The sequence below is a fragment of the Lonchura striata genome, chromosome 5 (genome assembly GCF_046129695.1).
Source record: "Lonchura striata isolate bLonStr1 chromosome 5, bLonStr1.mat, whole genome shotgun sequence".
Lineage (NCBI taxonomy): Eukaryota > Metazoa > Chordata > Aves > Passeriformes > Estrildidae > Lonchura > Lonchura striata.
The window spans coordinates 56,633,754-56,649,223 of NC_134607.1; the positions used below are offsets into that span (position 1 = coordinate 56,633,754).

The 15,470-nt window shown below is 41.6% G+C and overlaps 1 protein-coding gene across 1 annotated transcript; it reads right to left on the minus strand.

The window, feature by feature from the left end:
- Positions 1-832: 832 nt before the first annotated feature.
- On the minus strand, positions 833-14,839 carry STRA8 (stimulated by retinoic acid 8). The gene is made up of 8 exons (XM_031503697.2): positions 14,660-14,839; positions 12,874-12,949; positions 11,345-11,429; positions 10,797-10,949; positions 7,617-7,899; positions 6,266-6,342; positions 4,488-4,599; positions 833-907 (listed from the first exon to the last, which is right to left on the minus strand). The coding sequence occupies exons 1-8, from the start codon at positions 14,765-14,767 to the stop codon at positions 833-835; spliced, it is 969 nt and encodes a 322-aa protein (XP_031359557.2). The 5' UTR covers positions 14,768-14,839.
- Positions 14,840-15,470: the final 631 nt, after the last annotated feature.

Sequence of the window (15,470 nt, forward strand, 5' to 3'; positions counted from 1 at the left end):
TCAGTCTAAAAGCTGGCTGCTGAAGTTGGATAGCTAGGCACACCAGCTTTAGTTTAGGTTTTAAAATAAAACTTCCATCCTTTCTGTTTGTGATGGTTGGTAGCATGACCTCAACATAACCAGTCTCAGAATACAATTTGTTCAGGTCTGCAGAGAGTCTTTAATGGCAACTCAGAGATGTGAGGACTTTATTCAATTTCACAGCACTTTTAATTCCAAGACACTATCTGAGCAGTGTTATTCATCCAAGAATGAGATGTGGAAGAAGAGCACAGGGCTGGTCACTTGGCTTTACACACTTTACAAAAGTAAATAATCCAAAGTGAATTACTGTGCCTGCACTTTTCTGGGTGACTGGGGAGTGGGTCACTCCCCAGAAGCTCACTGCTGCTGTACTCATATACAGAAGCCCAAGATGAAAAATTGCAGCAGAAAAGTAATCAATGCCAGGGTGTGACTTTTGCAGGTTGCAGTTTGAGACCTGCATCCTGTGAGAGTGTGCAGATTGCCACTGATCTGGCCTCCCTGCTGCTCTTCCCACACCTTATGCTAGGCAAGGTCACTTAACTGTACAAGCCTCTGTTTCTTTTTGAAGCAAGGCTAAACATTAAATAGCAATAGGTAAAAAGATTAATAAATAAATAACCAAGACCTTAAAAACCTTTACAAAGTATAAATTACTCAACTGATATGTCAAGAAGTACTAATGAGGGAAGGAGAAGTCAATGGTAACAAACCAACACAGTGTCTCCACACTCTGCTTAGAGAGGCTGCTCACTGAAAGAGGTGAAGCCTCCTCCCATGCCTGGTAAAACATTAGTGGAGACACTGTTTAGAAATCTTCATCATCGAAGGTCTCAGTGCACTGCAGCATCACAGTCTCATGATCATAGTGAAGATCTTCTTCCTGAAAGCCCCCCCAAAGTCAAGCAGGATTAAAAAACAGAGGACTTCACTGATTTTCAAATATACAGCGAGTTGGTCAAGAGCTGATGTACCAGAAAATGCAGCATGAGCCCTCCCGCCTCTCTGAGTCAACCATCAGCACTTGGTGAGTTCCTGAGGTGCCTGATGAAGAATAGCTCAAATTTTCTGCCAATTTCCTTCTAAAATCACAGGGCTCCACCCTGTGTCTATTTACATAATCTAGATAGCTATTACTGACTGTGGTAGCAAGTATGTCACATAACAGGCTCTGAAGGTATGAGAGTTTCCTTAACTGCTACCAACTTCAGGCTTTGCTCCACTTTTAGCAACAGAAGGAAAAGGTCTTCTCTTTCACCAGTTAACAGAGAACAAGTGGCTCTTGAGAAATCAAAGTCTGAAAGATAAAAGTATTCATGCCTGCAGTCCATCTATTCCACCTTCTGCATTGATGCAAGACTCCTCAGTGAAATACTGCTTTTAAAAATAGGTGCTGTTTGAAAATATATAGCTTAAGAAGCACTAAATACCACTTGCTTGTCAAGTGACTCATCTAAAACCCATAATTTTAAAAGAAAGTGTGCCTTTGAAGACACAAAGGTGCTCAGTACTATTTAGAAAAAAAAAAAACCCACTGAGTTTCATTTAGGTAAAAACCTTTGGATCTCAGTCTAAATTAACTCTTTACTGCCTTTGCTGCTAAGCTTCTCTTATAATGTGACATTAAGACAACAGCTCTTGAAAAATTACAAGATTGCTTAACTAATCTCATGCTCAGAAATACTCTATCATATACTGTAGAAACGTGCTCCTGTTCTCATTTTGGGGTCCCAGCCCTTTAAAGAGCTCTCCCTTTCCTTGTCCAAATTATTTCCCTCCTTCTCTTGTGTCTTTCTGAAGCTTTTTATTCCAGTGGGGTGCAAGCCCTTGGTAGCCTTGAGAGCCAGGGCAGTGGCTCAAGAGGAGCTGTGCTCGGTAGCTCTGTGACTCTGAAACAGCGACCATCCACAATCCAACAGCTGTAGTTGTAGTTTGTACCTGGACAGTTAACCAGAAATGACAGAACATGGCAGTGGCATGAATGACCAGCAATAAAATCCACCACCTCATCAGTTCTGCAGATGAAAGGAAAGGAGACCATGGACTGCCTTTTGTATTTCAGTGGTATGCCTTACCTTGGTACTTACTGTACTTGCTACCCACCTCTGTATTTCCTACAAGGTGTGTGCACAGTGTACTGGGACACTGCTTTATCCTTGAGATAATTTATGCCAGCACTGCCCAAACTCCTGTGCTAGCATTGCACCAGCACAGGTTCCACATCAAGGGAAGGGGAATGGTCTGCAGAGGTTCAGCCATACCCATAAGGTAAGCAGGACGGGTTCCTTTCCCTGTCCAGTCCAGGAGTCTCTGATGCTCTGAGTAGCCCAATTTCTGGGGTAAGGTGAGTAGCCTATACTGATCTCTCTGTTGCTGCCTGAGTTGGTGTGTTTCAAGCTAGCTGGAACATCTTCTATCCCTGCTCTGCAACCACTTTCATAACTGTCTCAATCTGTTTGCTTTGAGATGGATCCGAATTTCTGCTCTCAAAACAAAAAATATCTTGTCAGTTATATTTTCTTTTTTCTACTCTTTTGCCTCTTGGCAGCACTGTCTAGATATGCTGTTCTGTACTCTAAATCAATATATATTGTGACCTTCATATTATCTAGCCTGGGTGATTTCTTCTCAAAGTCCCTTTTTATTGTCTTATCACAGATAACTAAAAGTTCCTGTGTAAAAAAGCCTGTGCAGCTTTTTATTTCCTTTCAGATCTACACAGTACAGTCAACTGCCAATTTGCAGTACTTTGGGCTCTTTTGCTGCTTGTCTTCCCATCACTCCCATTCTCCTAGTCTTATTTTAAATGTGCCTCTTTAAAACTTGAAAGATACACTATCTCTTCCCATACCACCTCATCTGAAAGTTGTGAGATGGACTTGGGCTCACACATAATGAGACAGCCCCAAGCAGAAGGACATGATGAGACCATGCCAGGCATGACACTCACAAAAGAAATTTAAAACCAGAAAATGCCATATCTTGCCTAAAGCTTTTCTTTCTTTTCTAGGCCTGTGGAGTTCATAGTCATTTACTTAAACACAAGAAGAGCTCTGCTCTTACACAGAACATACCTATTCACAGACAGCTGTGGAGATCAGTGTCTGGTCTCTGACAACAGCCAGCAGGGGAAGTTTAGAAAAAAGTGCAAGAATTGGGCACACAGTGTACTCTGTTTTACAATAAATACTTGTATATTATAGCAAACTGTGCTGTGAGGCCCTTTTGCACTGGAAATTGAATCTGTTCCTTCAGATTTAGTAATTGCCCATGGATTGATGGATTGATAACCCTGGAGTCTAAATGTGGTAATTTGTATGTACAAATATTTTTAATATGTTATTTGTTAATTTTATTTAGTGTTTTATAGACCTTCTGGTGTTACACACATTGAGTAATCATTCTGTGTACTGAATCCACCCCATGTACAAACAAAATGGTCTTGCAGTAACCCTCAGGTTTTTTTTTTTTTTTTTTTTTTTTTTTTTTTTTTTTTTTTTTTGTAGAACAGTCCTACTCTTAACAGTATTCAATGCCTTTTCCTGTGCTTGATGCCATTCTCTGCACCTTCTCTAGTGCTACTATGTCCAGGATGGGGGAACCAAATGGCACGCAGCAGTCTCTCTGTGATGGATTCAGATAGTGCTGCAACACCAGTTTCTGCTTTGTTTTCTGTCACAACTACCCCTCATCACAAACCTATTTTCCTTCAAAGGAGCATCTGCTCAAGTACCAAAGGCCAGGTGGGAACTAGTCAATAGAAACCAGCAAACCAATGGCTAGTGTGGAGGTACCACTGACTCTGAACCAAAACAAGCACGCTCTGGCTGAGGGGTATCTCCCTTTCTGTTCTTTACCCATGTGCAAGCTCTGAGCCACCTCCATGGCAGGGAGGCAAGAAGGGGAGGAAGAACAATGTAAACACAGAGACTTCTTGCTCAGCCAACCTGCAACAATAGGCTGAACTTAGGGGGAAGGTCAGGAGCTTTAATTCAGCTCTTTCAAGAATACAAATATCCTGTTTCTAGGCCTGCCAATGGAGGGCTCGGGGCAGGGAACCTGGCACCCAGACAAGAAGAAGGTGGTTCTAATTCACTCAGAATGAAGCACCTGGGAGTTGATGGAGAGCTGGAAAGTGAGCTTTACCTGCTCAGAGGAGATTCAAGCTTTTCCACAAAGAACTTTAATGCAAACAATAATAATAAAAAAAAATACAATTCCTCATGTCATTTGCCATTTTGAATAATATTCAAATCAGTGTTCACCCACACTTAACCTCTTACAAAGGCAATCCTACTGGCCTTTTGGAATGACATATCTAAAATTATGAATGCCAAGTTCTTTTTGGAGTCATTCTGGACAATATGATCTGAAGCACTGAATCCCTTTCTGACATCTCTCCTGAAATACATTGCTCTGAAATACACTGCTCCTTCCATAAGGAATCCTTTGGCAAGGCTTACCTGGCAAAACTGTGTATTAGTGAAGAAGAGGTGTTTTAGGAAGTCAGTGACCTGTAGATAGAGTCTCTGGTGATCCTCTGGATTTTCAGAAGAGCAGATTGCAAATGCTGAACTGAAAATGGAACCAGATACTGTATTTAATTTTCTGTTCTGGTCTCCTTACCTTCTCTCCTCCATATTTCACTTATAAATAAAAAATATTAAAATTGTTTTCAAGATGGTTTTGATATTAAAGAAAATAGCCAAGCAAGACAGAGAGGAGTTGTGATGGATGCATTGATGAGATACTGTTTGCCAAGCGCAAGGCAGATTTGTAAGAACAGAGAACAGAAATACAAGAAATGGGTGTCACAATAAGGAGATCTGCTGATACATTACAGCATAGTAACACTGGTTTGGGGGAAAGTAAATATCCATTTAAAACAGACAGCAACAATGGTCATTTGGGAGTGTATTTGGTAGGGTTGTTCAGAGGAACAGCTTTAAATTCTGTGAAGTTTTTGAGTGAATACACTAACCTGTATTTAAACCAGGTCATGAAATGACATGTTAGCTATAACTGGCAGATGTGTGCTCAGGTAACTGTGGCACAAAGCTAAGCTTTTCATTCTGGACCTCACCTCTGTATTCTTCCTGGGATTTTACAAAGTTCTGCCATCATACCTCTGTCCAGAATTACAAGGTGCAGAACAACAGGCAAGAAAGAGAAAACAATAAATGTTGACTATTGAAATACCAAACTGATTTGGGACCTAAAACAGATTTTAAAGATTCTAGTAATACTTTGCAGTATTAAGGAATACTTAATCTTATTTTAAAAGCAAATGGGAAATGTGACCTAATAAATGTTATTTAATAAATAAATAATTGTTAGTCTTTTTCTTCAATTCAAGTATATTTTGATCATCAGGCAAAACAACCTTATTTTAATTTATTCCTTTCTGGAAGTGCAACCTGGAATGGTGGTGAAAGGAAGATAAAAGATCACTCTAAATGTTGAGAAATAAGTAGAAAATGGGATTAAAACCCCATAGATTAAAAACACTATTTGCAAAGGAAAACAATCTTAACAAAGACTAAGGAGAAAGAATACATAAATGATGAATCATGTGATTTTCCTCTTGAGGAAAACAATGCTTTTCTTTCTTTGGTCTACTGGAAAAAATCAAAGGCAGTGCCAGTTTTGTATCTGACATGTTCTCTTCTAGGTTACTCATCTGAACTGAAGAGGAAAGAGATGTTATTATTAAAAAGGTCCTTTGTTTCTCTAATGTTACTGTTCAGGTCAAACACACTTTAACCTGATCACCTCCATGTGACTGAATTATGGTAAAACAAGGGAGAAAATGTTGAAAAATTATTGGTTTTGTTTCATTAAATGAGAGTATGGCTTATGATTAGCTGATTTATTAGGGAATGCTTCTTGGTCACAGGCCTGAAAAGTGAGAGAGAAAAAGACAACATGGCAAGTATTGTAAATTGAAAAAACAGAAAGCTGTGCAGAGTGGCAAAGAAAATCAGAAGGACCCCAGTTATCCTGAAGTGATGGGGCTCTTAGTAAGTGATTCTTACTGAATCTGCTATAAATGACCACTAATTGTTTCACTTTTTCCCCTTAAAGGGAAGTATTATTGTGAGCACAGTTGCTGGAGGCTGCTATTCTGACCATTTATTAAAAAAGAGAGCTGTTGTCTTACACCACAGAGCACTTGCCATGGACTGCTGACAGTGGGCTATGAATGTACTGTGTCTACCAAAAGGGAGAGTCTGTAATTTACCTCTGGCTGGACATTCCCTGAGCCTTGCTTCTGTCAAGGAAACCAGCAGCAACATCAAATGCATCTTCAAACATCACCTAGCAGAGAAATCACTTCAGATGTCAGCATATCCAGCCACCTAAAAAGTTTTACCTAGGGCATAACTTTTAATAATGAAATCTTTAAAAGCATGATATTCTTTCTTTACATTTAACAGGTATGCTTACAGCTAGAGTAAGTAAAGAGATTTTGTGGAGACAGGAATAATGTGGAATAACTGTATTTCATGGCTAGGAACAAAAGGTCAATCCACTCCCTTAAGCCTGTGCTTCAACCTCTAGGAATTAGACTTCATATTACATCTCCCAAAAAATCAGTAAAAACCATGGATTGTATCCGTGCTTTAGAGACTTGACTGTGGACTGCTGCTTATGGCTGGAGATCTCAGCTGTATCAGCCAGTCTCTCCAAAACTGACTCCAATTAGACAAAGGAGTTTGGATGCTCCTTGTGCCAGACCACTAAACTCATTAGTTCACTCTGCCATAATGCAGTTCACACACTTTCTGTGCCAGAAATACTGTACAGGGAACATTCCCACAACATTCCTAAGGCAATGAGCAATATTTGACTTGTGTCCTGTGACTCAAAAAGGACGTGCCAATGCCATTTATTTCTATGCTAAAGGTAAACATCTGTCCCTTCCTTGCAGCTAATGAAATTACACATACCTCTTCGAGCAGCTAGTTACTTCAGCAATCAGTGCTCCAGGAACCATTGATAGAACTGGCTGTTATTTACTCAATCTCTTATTAATAAACTCCCATGTCTACTCAGTCACTGACTTCTTGGCTCTGTAGAGGTGCACGGTACAGGCAGTCATTGGCCCTGTACCACTGGGACTGGTCTAAAAATACTTTCTATTTGCTACCAAGTGCTTTGATTAAAAAAACCTCACCCAACCGAAAACACAGCAGGATTTAGCAAATTAGGCATCCCTTCTGGATTTAGATCATCTATGCTCTTTGGAGAGTCTGCAGAGCACAGTAACTGTATAATTCTTGCTCTTGCTCCCTGTCCCTGGAGCAAGGTAGGAGCAAATTTAACTGTTACTTAGCACAGCAACTCCACAAGTCCATGGAGACTTGCAGGATTACTACTACTGCACTTCTATAGCTCACTAGGTATACCAAGAGAAAGTTTGGTGCAGATATTTACTCAAAGACTGCTTATTGTCTCCATTTACACATTCAAGTGATCTGAGAAAATGTAGTTACAACTACTTTATGTTTGCAATTAAAAGCTGCAGAGCCAATTGGCATCTGAAGACCTGGAGTTTCAGAGGCAGACTTTGAATGTTGCTGAGCACTTACTTCCTCTGGTGTGGAGACTGAGGAACCACTGGCTTCCTCACTGTTACCTCCGCTGTCCCTCACACTACCTTCAGTGCAAGCAGGCTCTGGGCAAGCAGCCTTGGGATCCATGAGGAAATCTCTCTGGCTACAGTACTGCAAGATGCTGTCCCTGCTCTCTTCATTAAGCTCTTGCCAGAGATGGGAAATAGCTGTGGAGACCTCAGGAAGAGGAACATCTCCAGTGCAAACAATTCCATGCTCTATCAGCAGGTCCACTGTGTGTTTATAAAAATACAGGTATCTGGAAGGAAAGAAAAGGGAGTATCTCTTAAGAGCAGGCTATAAGGCAGCCATCTACTGAAAATCAGCAGGACACCAGGGAGTAGCTCTGATCCATAAGTATTTCACTGACTCTGCCTCCCAGACTTCATACAATTACTGAATGATGCCCAACACTGATGATTTCACCTGCAAAAAGCAGGCTCCAGCTTCAGCCTCAGCAGGACTGCCTCACAACAGAAGCTCCAGGTTGTATGGGTTGCATGGGCAAACTTCATTCTAGAATTTAATACATTTTCAGTTACTTGCCTTTGTATCCTGAACCTTTTGCACTGCAAGTCACGTTTTATGCATTTGCTGGCATCGCACTACACTTTAAAACCCTGGCTGAGGTCATATCCTGATGCAGTAGGTACTGTACATACAGAAAGAAAGACTCTACCCCAAGTCTGGATGCTCTGACTTATGCATGGGAGCTCCATTTCCTCCATTTTACATCTAAGGAAACACATCCCTAACACTAACTTCTATGCAGTCTGTAGTGAAACTGGTGGTGGAACACAGGGGTCATAACTTCTACCCAGTGACTAAATCTCAGATCAAGCCTGCTTCTTCTGTTAGCACTGTGTGGCATAGTGAACCAAGGATAATGTCTACTTCAGAAAGCAGCACTGAAGGTTATTTTACATTAATTAAATGCTTAGAGAGTCTCAGATGAAAAGAAAAAGATCAAAGGAGTATAAACCAAGAGCTCTATAAACAGCAGTCATTGATACTATGTTTAGGCTTAAAATGATTCCTTGGAAGATGTCCCAAATAAGCATATTTCCTGATTAACTGAACAGTATTGTATGAGAAAGTAACTCAAAAAATTCTTTTTTATTTGTTCCAGCAAATCAATATTAAAAAATATAATTTTGTAGGCAAACATAAACCTGTTTAAACCCAAGTTTCCACACTCCGGAGTATTTTCCACCACTGCTGGAGACAAAATAGCAGAAGGGGAATAAGCATTCTCATGTAAGCTAGTGCACTCACTAAGTTTTCTGGATGTCCAGCTCCCAACAAAGGACCTGGAAGTTCTCAAGCAGAAGAACAGAAACCACCATTAGATTGCTCTGCTAAAGAAATTAAACTTGAAGCACAAGTCAACTATTTCCTTCCCAGCTGGAAGGAGACAACCACATTTTGCACTGGACAGAGTACTGTGAAGTCCTACCAATGTGTCTCCTGCTGCTGAATGTGGGAATAAAACCCAGTCAGTTGAAGCTCAAAGCATTTCTGATGCTTCCCAAATAATGTGATTACATGATCACCAAAAGGTTGTTGCTTTCTTTGCTGAAGAGTCTTTATCGTTTTATGCCTGTTATAAAAGGTAATTTTTTGACAAGAATTAGCTATAAACCAAATGCAATCTGCCCTAGGGCTACGGGATAAGTGTCAGAGTCTACACAGTGCAGGTCCTGGTCTACCTGGCCAGTAAAGAACATTAAAGTCAGGTGTTTATGGCTCTGTCGTGCAGTCTTTGATGAAGCAGATTTTTCTAATCCTGAAAATATTGATTCAGCACATTTCAAGGTCTTCTAAACGATACCTTAACTACAGCTACCTCCAATTCTAACAGGAGCTAAAGCATGAGCAGGAGTGGGAAGCTGGTGCCATCTGCTGGTCCAGCTGCAGTCTCCTTTTGAGGAAAAACCCTGTGATCAAAGGGATTTTTAGAAATACACAGCAGTTCAAAGAAAAAGAGAAGAAGGAACTGCAGAAGTTTTTGGTTGTGGTGGTGATAACATGGAAGAGGATGCTAGCTGTAGCTCTGGATTTTCCTGCACTGCATGTTATTAACTGTGGAATGGTTAGGGTGAAATCGACTGCTTGATGGTACAGGATAGATTACACATGCATCTATTTCTCATATCTTGGCAATCAAATAATCGTTTATCCTGTTGGAAATGCAGGATAAAACCTCTAAGTACCTCTTAGTGTTGTCTGACAGGAAAGGGAAGAACATGGAGTATAATACTTGGTTTTAGGATACCACTAACTTTGGAAAAAAACAGTAATTTTATCATATTTACATTATGACTTCCAAATAAAATACATGGACAACTGACATGATAACAGTAGTCTTTGACTTTTAGGTCCCGCACCATGCATTTAGGAGCTTAAAAGGTTTAAAGACTCACATCCACTAGCCCCAAGTGTAACATACAAGTGTCTAGGTTCCCCCCATTCCCCAGTGTTGCAATTTTGCATTGTTGCAGAATGCCTTCTGATATGTTCCAGACAACCACTATTCTGCAGGCCAGAGGCTGAGGATTATAAGTTCTTACTTGGTTGAATCCAGCCTTACTCTACTCTGATCCTACTGAAAAAGTACTCCAAGCTGTCAGGAGCTAAGGGTCTGCTTCTGGAAGGGGCAACAGTGTTCAAGCTCTCCATAACAAAGCCATTAGAGGAAGGATGAGCATCACTGTGAGGAACAGAATGTGCTTACCTCTGGTTCCTGCACCTCCTTGGAACACATACACATAGACTCTTGGCAAATTCATCTGGTGCAGCAATTCTTACCCTCCTAAATTCTAGCCCAATGGCAGGGATACAGTGGTAAAGTGTGGCAACACAGGGACTGACACACTTGAAAGAAATTTTCTTCTTTTCCTTAAGGAGTGAAAATCCTCAGGGATTTACCAAGGCATGAAAAGCTGGGGGCTGCTACAACTCTAAGAGTCTGTTCATGTGCAGGCTGCAGGGACTTAGGAAGTGATCAGCTTCATCACCAGCAGGGCCAAAGTTGCTGGCACAAGGCTTCTCTGAGGCAGACACAGGCTCCAGCAGGGCTGCATGAACAGCTGTGCCTGGATACACAGTGAAAATGCAAACAAGTTAAATCCCTGAAGCAATGTGAGGTGCACCTACCGTTCAAATTCCACTAGATCTGGGGATAAAGTGTCTGAAACCTGGGTCAATTCTGGCTTCCCATATTCTTCCAGTGTTTGTTTTTCACATTCTTGAAGCAAATACCAGATGGCAGAGTCACTTTCACTCATATCTTCTGAGGCTGATGCAGTGCTGGAAAGAACACAAGGGGAAAAAAGCCATAATAATAGCTTCTCAACTCAATTAATAATGCCCTTGTAATGGTGACTCCAGAGCCTAGGGGAATTCTTCCCAAGCCAGCTTCTTCCTCCTTTTGCTTTTCAGGCAATGAGACATCCTTGCCAGAGATCAGCTACATAGAAGGGAAAAAAAATACAAGCACTCTTTGGAAATGAGACCAACAACATGCTTAAAATGTTTGTGTACTTCATGGGATTACAGTGGTGCAGGTGAGACCTCTTTGTCCTTTCCTCATGAGGAAAAACCTCTGCTTGGAAATACAGTAACAATGACAGAGTTTCAAAGATGCTGGGATGGAAGCAAGTGCAAAATATTATCATCTTTTCTTGACTGGTATAAGCCCTTACCTCTGACTGCCGAATTGCCTCCTGACATATTCCTCCCTGACTTCCTCCAAGCTGGATGGGCTCCCATCCTCCAGACTGCAGCTCGCTGTTGTCAGCAGAAAAGTTACTGTCACATCAACAGCACTTTTGGCTTCTCTCTCACCCTCAGCCCCAACCAAGCAGAATACTGTCAACAACTGGTTCTTCACAAGCCACAGCTTTTCATTAGGCAAAAATGGTGTGAAAGAAGAAACATCTGTTTTCCCTAGAACATAACTAGCATTACTGGGAGTTTATGAACACTGAGGAACTTAGAATCAATACCTTCTTCCTAACATTGATTTTACAGAACTGATGGTGAAAACAACCTGCAAAACTCTGGGCATGCACTAGTCAAAACAGTATTTTTTTTATTATCTTATAAAGAACAAATTGCATGTGGAAAAACCCTGACATCCAGCCTGTGATTCACAAGCAGTATGGATTTTACATATATGCAAGTACATACAAGGGGAAGCTTGCCTCAAACTCCCCTCAACGAGACTCTCTGCTTGTTATCCTTTCAGTTTTGCTCAGTCAAACTATTCTTTCCACCTGTGACTCACTTGTATGGATTATCTAAGGATGTGGGTTCAGATGAGGTTGTTCATGTTAAGCACTGAGACTTCTAATTGATTCAAATTATTGGAGGTGTGAGTCACATGAATAACAGGTTTTTTTCTACCTGACAGGAATGTGGACACTTGAAGGGACAAAAAAAATATGTCCAAAGCCTCTACCCTATCAGCCCCTAGTCCTGCTTGCTGCTAGCAGAGGCAGTGGCCAGCAGCACTAAACAGAAGGCACGTTGGTGGGGGCGTGAGGCCCCGCAGCAGGAGCTGCCACAAGCGCAGGCGGTACCTGCTGGCCAGTGTGACTGAGGTGTCACAGGCTACTGTAAGAGAACAGGGCGTGAGGATGGCCTGCCAAGCTGAAAGAAAACAAAACTGTAGCATCTCTCTTAACCGTTTATATCAGAGTACACTCTTAACCAGGGGCTTCAATCTCCTAACCTAGGAAATCCTTTTACCTCACACCACAGCATGCTGTTGTGCAATCTTAAGCTCTGGCAGGGCTGGGTGCTGGTGACAGCATGTGAGTGGCACTGTGCCACACTGCTGCGGCCAGGAGGAGCACACAGCTCCTGCAGGCTCTGGGTGGGAGCCTAAGAATCCAGCTTGGGGACCCATGCCAGCCTCATACCTGCTGGGATGAAGATGCCAAGGGTACTCAGCCTGAATGGCCTGCTGCCACGGGGTAGCAGGAATTGCTTGTTTCCTCTCTTCACCTAGGCTGGGGAGGGGGTAGGAAAGGCTGAGTCAGAGGGGGATTTCTGAGATACGGTGCTCAGTGGATTGGCAGGCTTCTCACTGTCCCTCACTTATTGCTACAACTAAAGGCACAGCTGGTGCAATGCTTTAATGGGTGTACTTCTATCTCTAACAAATACATAAAATACATAAAAACCAAGTCCAGGCTCTTTGTCCAAGCAAATACTTGCATACAGTTACCTTTCATCTTCAGCAAAGAACACAAGGTTTGCTCCAGCTTCTGGATAGATGTCTTAGCCTTACGCAAAACCTGATACTAAACATAAGAAGAAAACAGAACTGATTGTTCTCTGCTCTAACTAGATTCATGTTTTAACATGCCTTTGTTGCTTTGCTTCTCCTTCATGTTTACCTTCAGCAATTTCCATGTCTCTGTGAAAACAACTGTGTTGCTTCACTAGCTACCCTTATACATATGAAAAGGGAAAAGAATTAATAAAAGAGTAAACTTCAATATAGAATATAAATATTTGGGTATACATTATGCAATACATACACATAACACCCAATCACACAGACATTTGCTACTTAACTCTGATCTTTTTTCATCAGCAAATGGTCTTGTTTGGATCGCTCTCTTCTTGGAGCATGTCCAGAAATACCATGCTGTGAAGTCTTGTTGGATGCCTACCAACTTAAGGCATAAGATTTTACTAATGACTTCCCATGAGACTTTTGCTAGGAGAAGCCTTTGCCATGTTCTACGTTGCTGTAACCTGGATTACAGCAGCATAAAACACGGCAAAGACTTCTCCTAGGAAAAGTCTGGGTTAACAGATTAACTTCAGTGCTGCACATCATTCCTTCATCATCTGTGCCAAGCACTCCTGAAAACATATGGCCAGTGCATTTAAACATACACATCTTCAAAATATTTCAAGATTTTTGTGCATGGTGAGACCATCGATATCTACCTTGCAGAGCTTTCATGCTGGATATTTTAGCCAGGCACCAAGCACTAAGATTACAAGCAACCTTCTGCATTAAGACTTTTTAAGATATTAAAACTTCCTTGGGTCCCAAGAGTCACCCAAGGGGCACAAGACACTATGAAAAAGCAATTCCAAGAGCTGGCATGTGAACACAGTCCCTTTAGACCAGGCAAAGGAAGTAGTTGTTTAGTCTTGGCATCTGAGATCCCGCTGACTTCAGGTTAACTTGTATCTTGCTCAGAACATGGCAAACTGAACTCTTACTTCAACCTACATGAGGGCTAAGGGACTCAGCAGGCACAAGCCACATATAGTGGTATTTAGCATATTCAGGAGACAATTTCTATCCTAAACAATCATTACTCCCTCTACTTTACAAACTGGAAAACTGAAGGTAACTAATGGAACTAAACAAGTCAGTTGCAGAGTTGAGTAGATACTCTTGATGTTTACTCCTCTGCCTTGAGCATGGTAATTTCAGTCTTTTTAGTACTGTTTTGAGTAAATTTCATCTTCATAATTTTGCTTAAATAGTTTCTTCATTTAGAAACCAAAAAAACAGTATTGGTGCTTGATTTTATTCCTGAACTTATTTTTCCACTGTCTTGAAGACAAAGTGCACCTCATAAAGCTAAATGAATTATTCCTTTCCCTCTAACTCCTTCAGTCCCTAAACTCACTGTTCTGATTTCAGAACAAAATACTGTGACATCAGCTTCATCATGGGATCCCTTGGTTTGTTTCCAAAATACTATAAAAGAAAAGGCAAAGCCATAAAAATGCTGTAAAAAGCCAATAAGAAAAGTACAGATAAGGCACATGATAAAGTCATGACCCAGCAACTAGAAACTGGACAACTCACTTAGGCTGAGTTGGCAGCTTTAAAGAGATCCAGGACAGGTGCATACAGTGAAATTACACACATACTGGCACCCATAAAGAAATAATTCTCAGTGATTGAGCCTAAACCTGGTTAAATTTTAACATACTCATGTATTACAATGATGCAGAGAGAAAGAGCCACTGTTCCGCACCTTTGAGGCACAGCTGTCTGACTGGGATAAAACTCTTCCCCGCAAGCTGCTGAAGAGTCTTGCCAGAGGAACCCAGTGGTGTGCCTGTGGCAAGTGCTGCTTTGCCATGCAGTGTTCTACCTCTTGCAGGCGTCTCAGGGGATTGAGACTCACTTTGGCATGTGTCTTCCTACAGTCTCCAGCTGTGCCTGTTGAAAGCTGCAATGCAACATTTGTTTATACTGAATAAATATCTAACTGAAAGGAATCTTACAGCCTGCATAGTGGATAGACAAAAAGAAAAAAAAATCTGTCTGACAGGAGTTTATCTTTCTGTAGAAAATCATGGAGTTGGAAATATTTTCTTTGCCTGAGAGATACCTGCCTGTTAAGTACTTACTAAAACCTAATTTACCACTAACAATTAACAGCAACCCAGCTGAAGCCAGCCTCCCATCTCCTGCACCCTTCCCTACACTGATTTATGTTTCATTTCCATGGAAAACCCAGGGCTTGGCTTCACAAAGCACTAAGACTCCTCTGCTCCCACCGATGTTGCTAAATGACAGGCTTCTTTACAGCATATAGATGTTTTTTTTCCCTCCAATAAACTGTGACACATTGGTGTGGGCAACGATACCAGACATACTCTTACACGAGAGGGCCAGATCCAGGCCCAGCCGGGCCTGGTGCAGCTGCCCCGCCGGCCCGACACAGCCTGAGGCGCCCGCCTGGAAAGCCCTTCCCGGCTTTCCACTGGATTAATGCCCCCTGCCTCGCTACCGATCGCAAGCACAGCCTAGAGGTACGAGTGCCCGCCCCTGCTGCTCCT

Coding starts and splice junctions, on each gene's coding strand:
- STRA8 (XM_031503697.2), bottom strand. CDS start 14,767: ATGGCAAAGCAGCACTTGCCACAGGCACACCACTGGGTTCCTCTGGCA. Junction 12,950..14,659: donor CAGACAGCTGTGCCTCAAAG/GTGCGGAACAGT, acceptor TCTTATGTTTAG/TATCAGGTTTTGCGTAAGGC. Junction 4,600..6,265: donor CAGGGAATGTCCAGCCAGAG/GTAAATTACAGA, acceptor TTCCATTTTCAG/TTCAGCATTTGCAATCTGCT.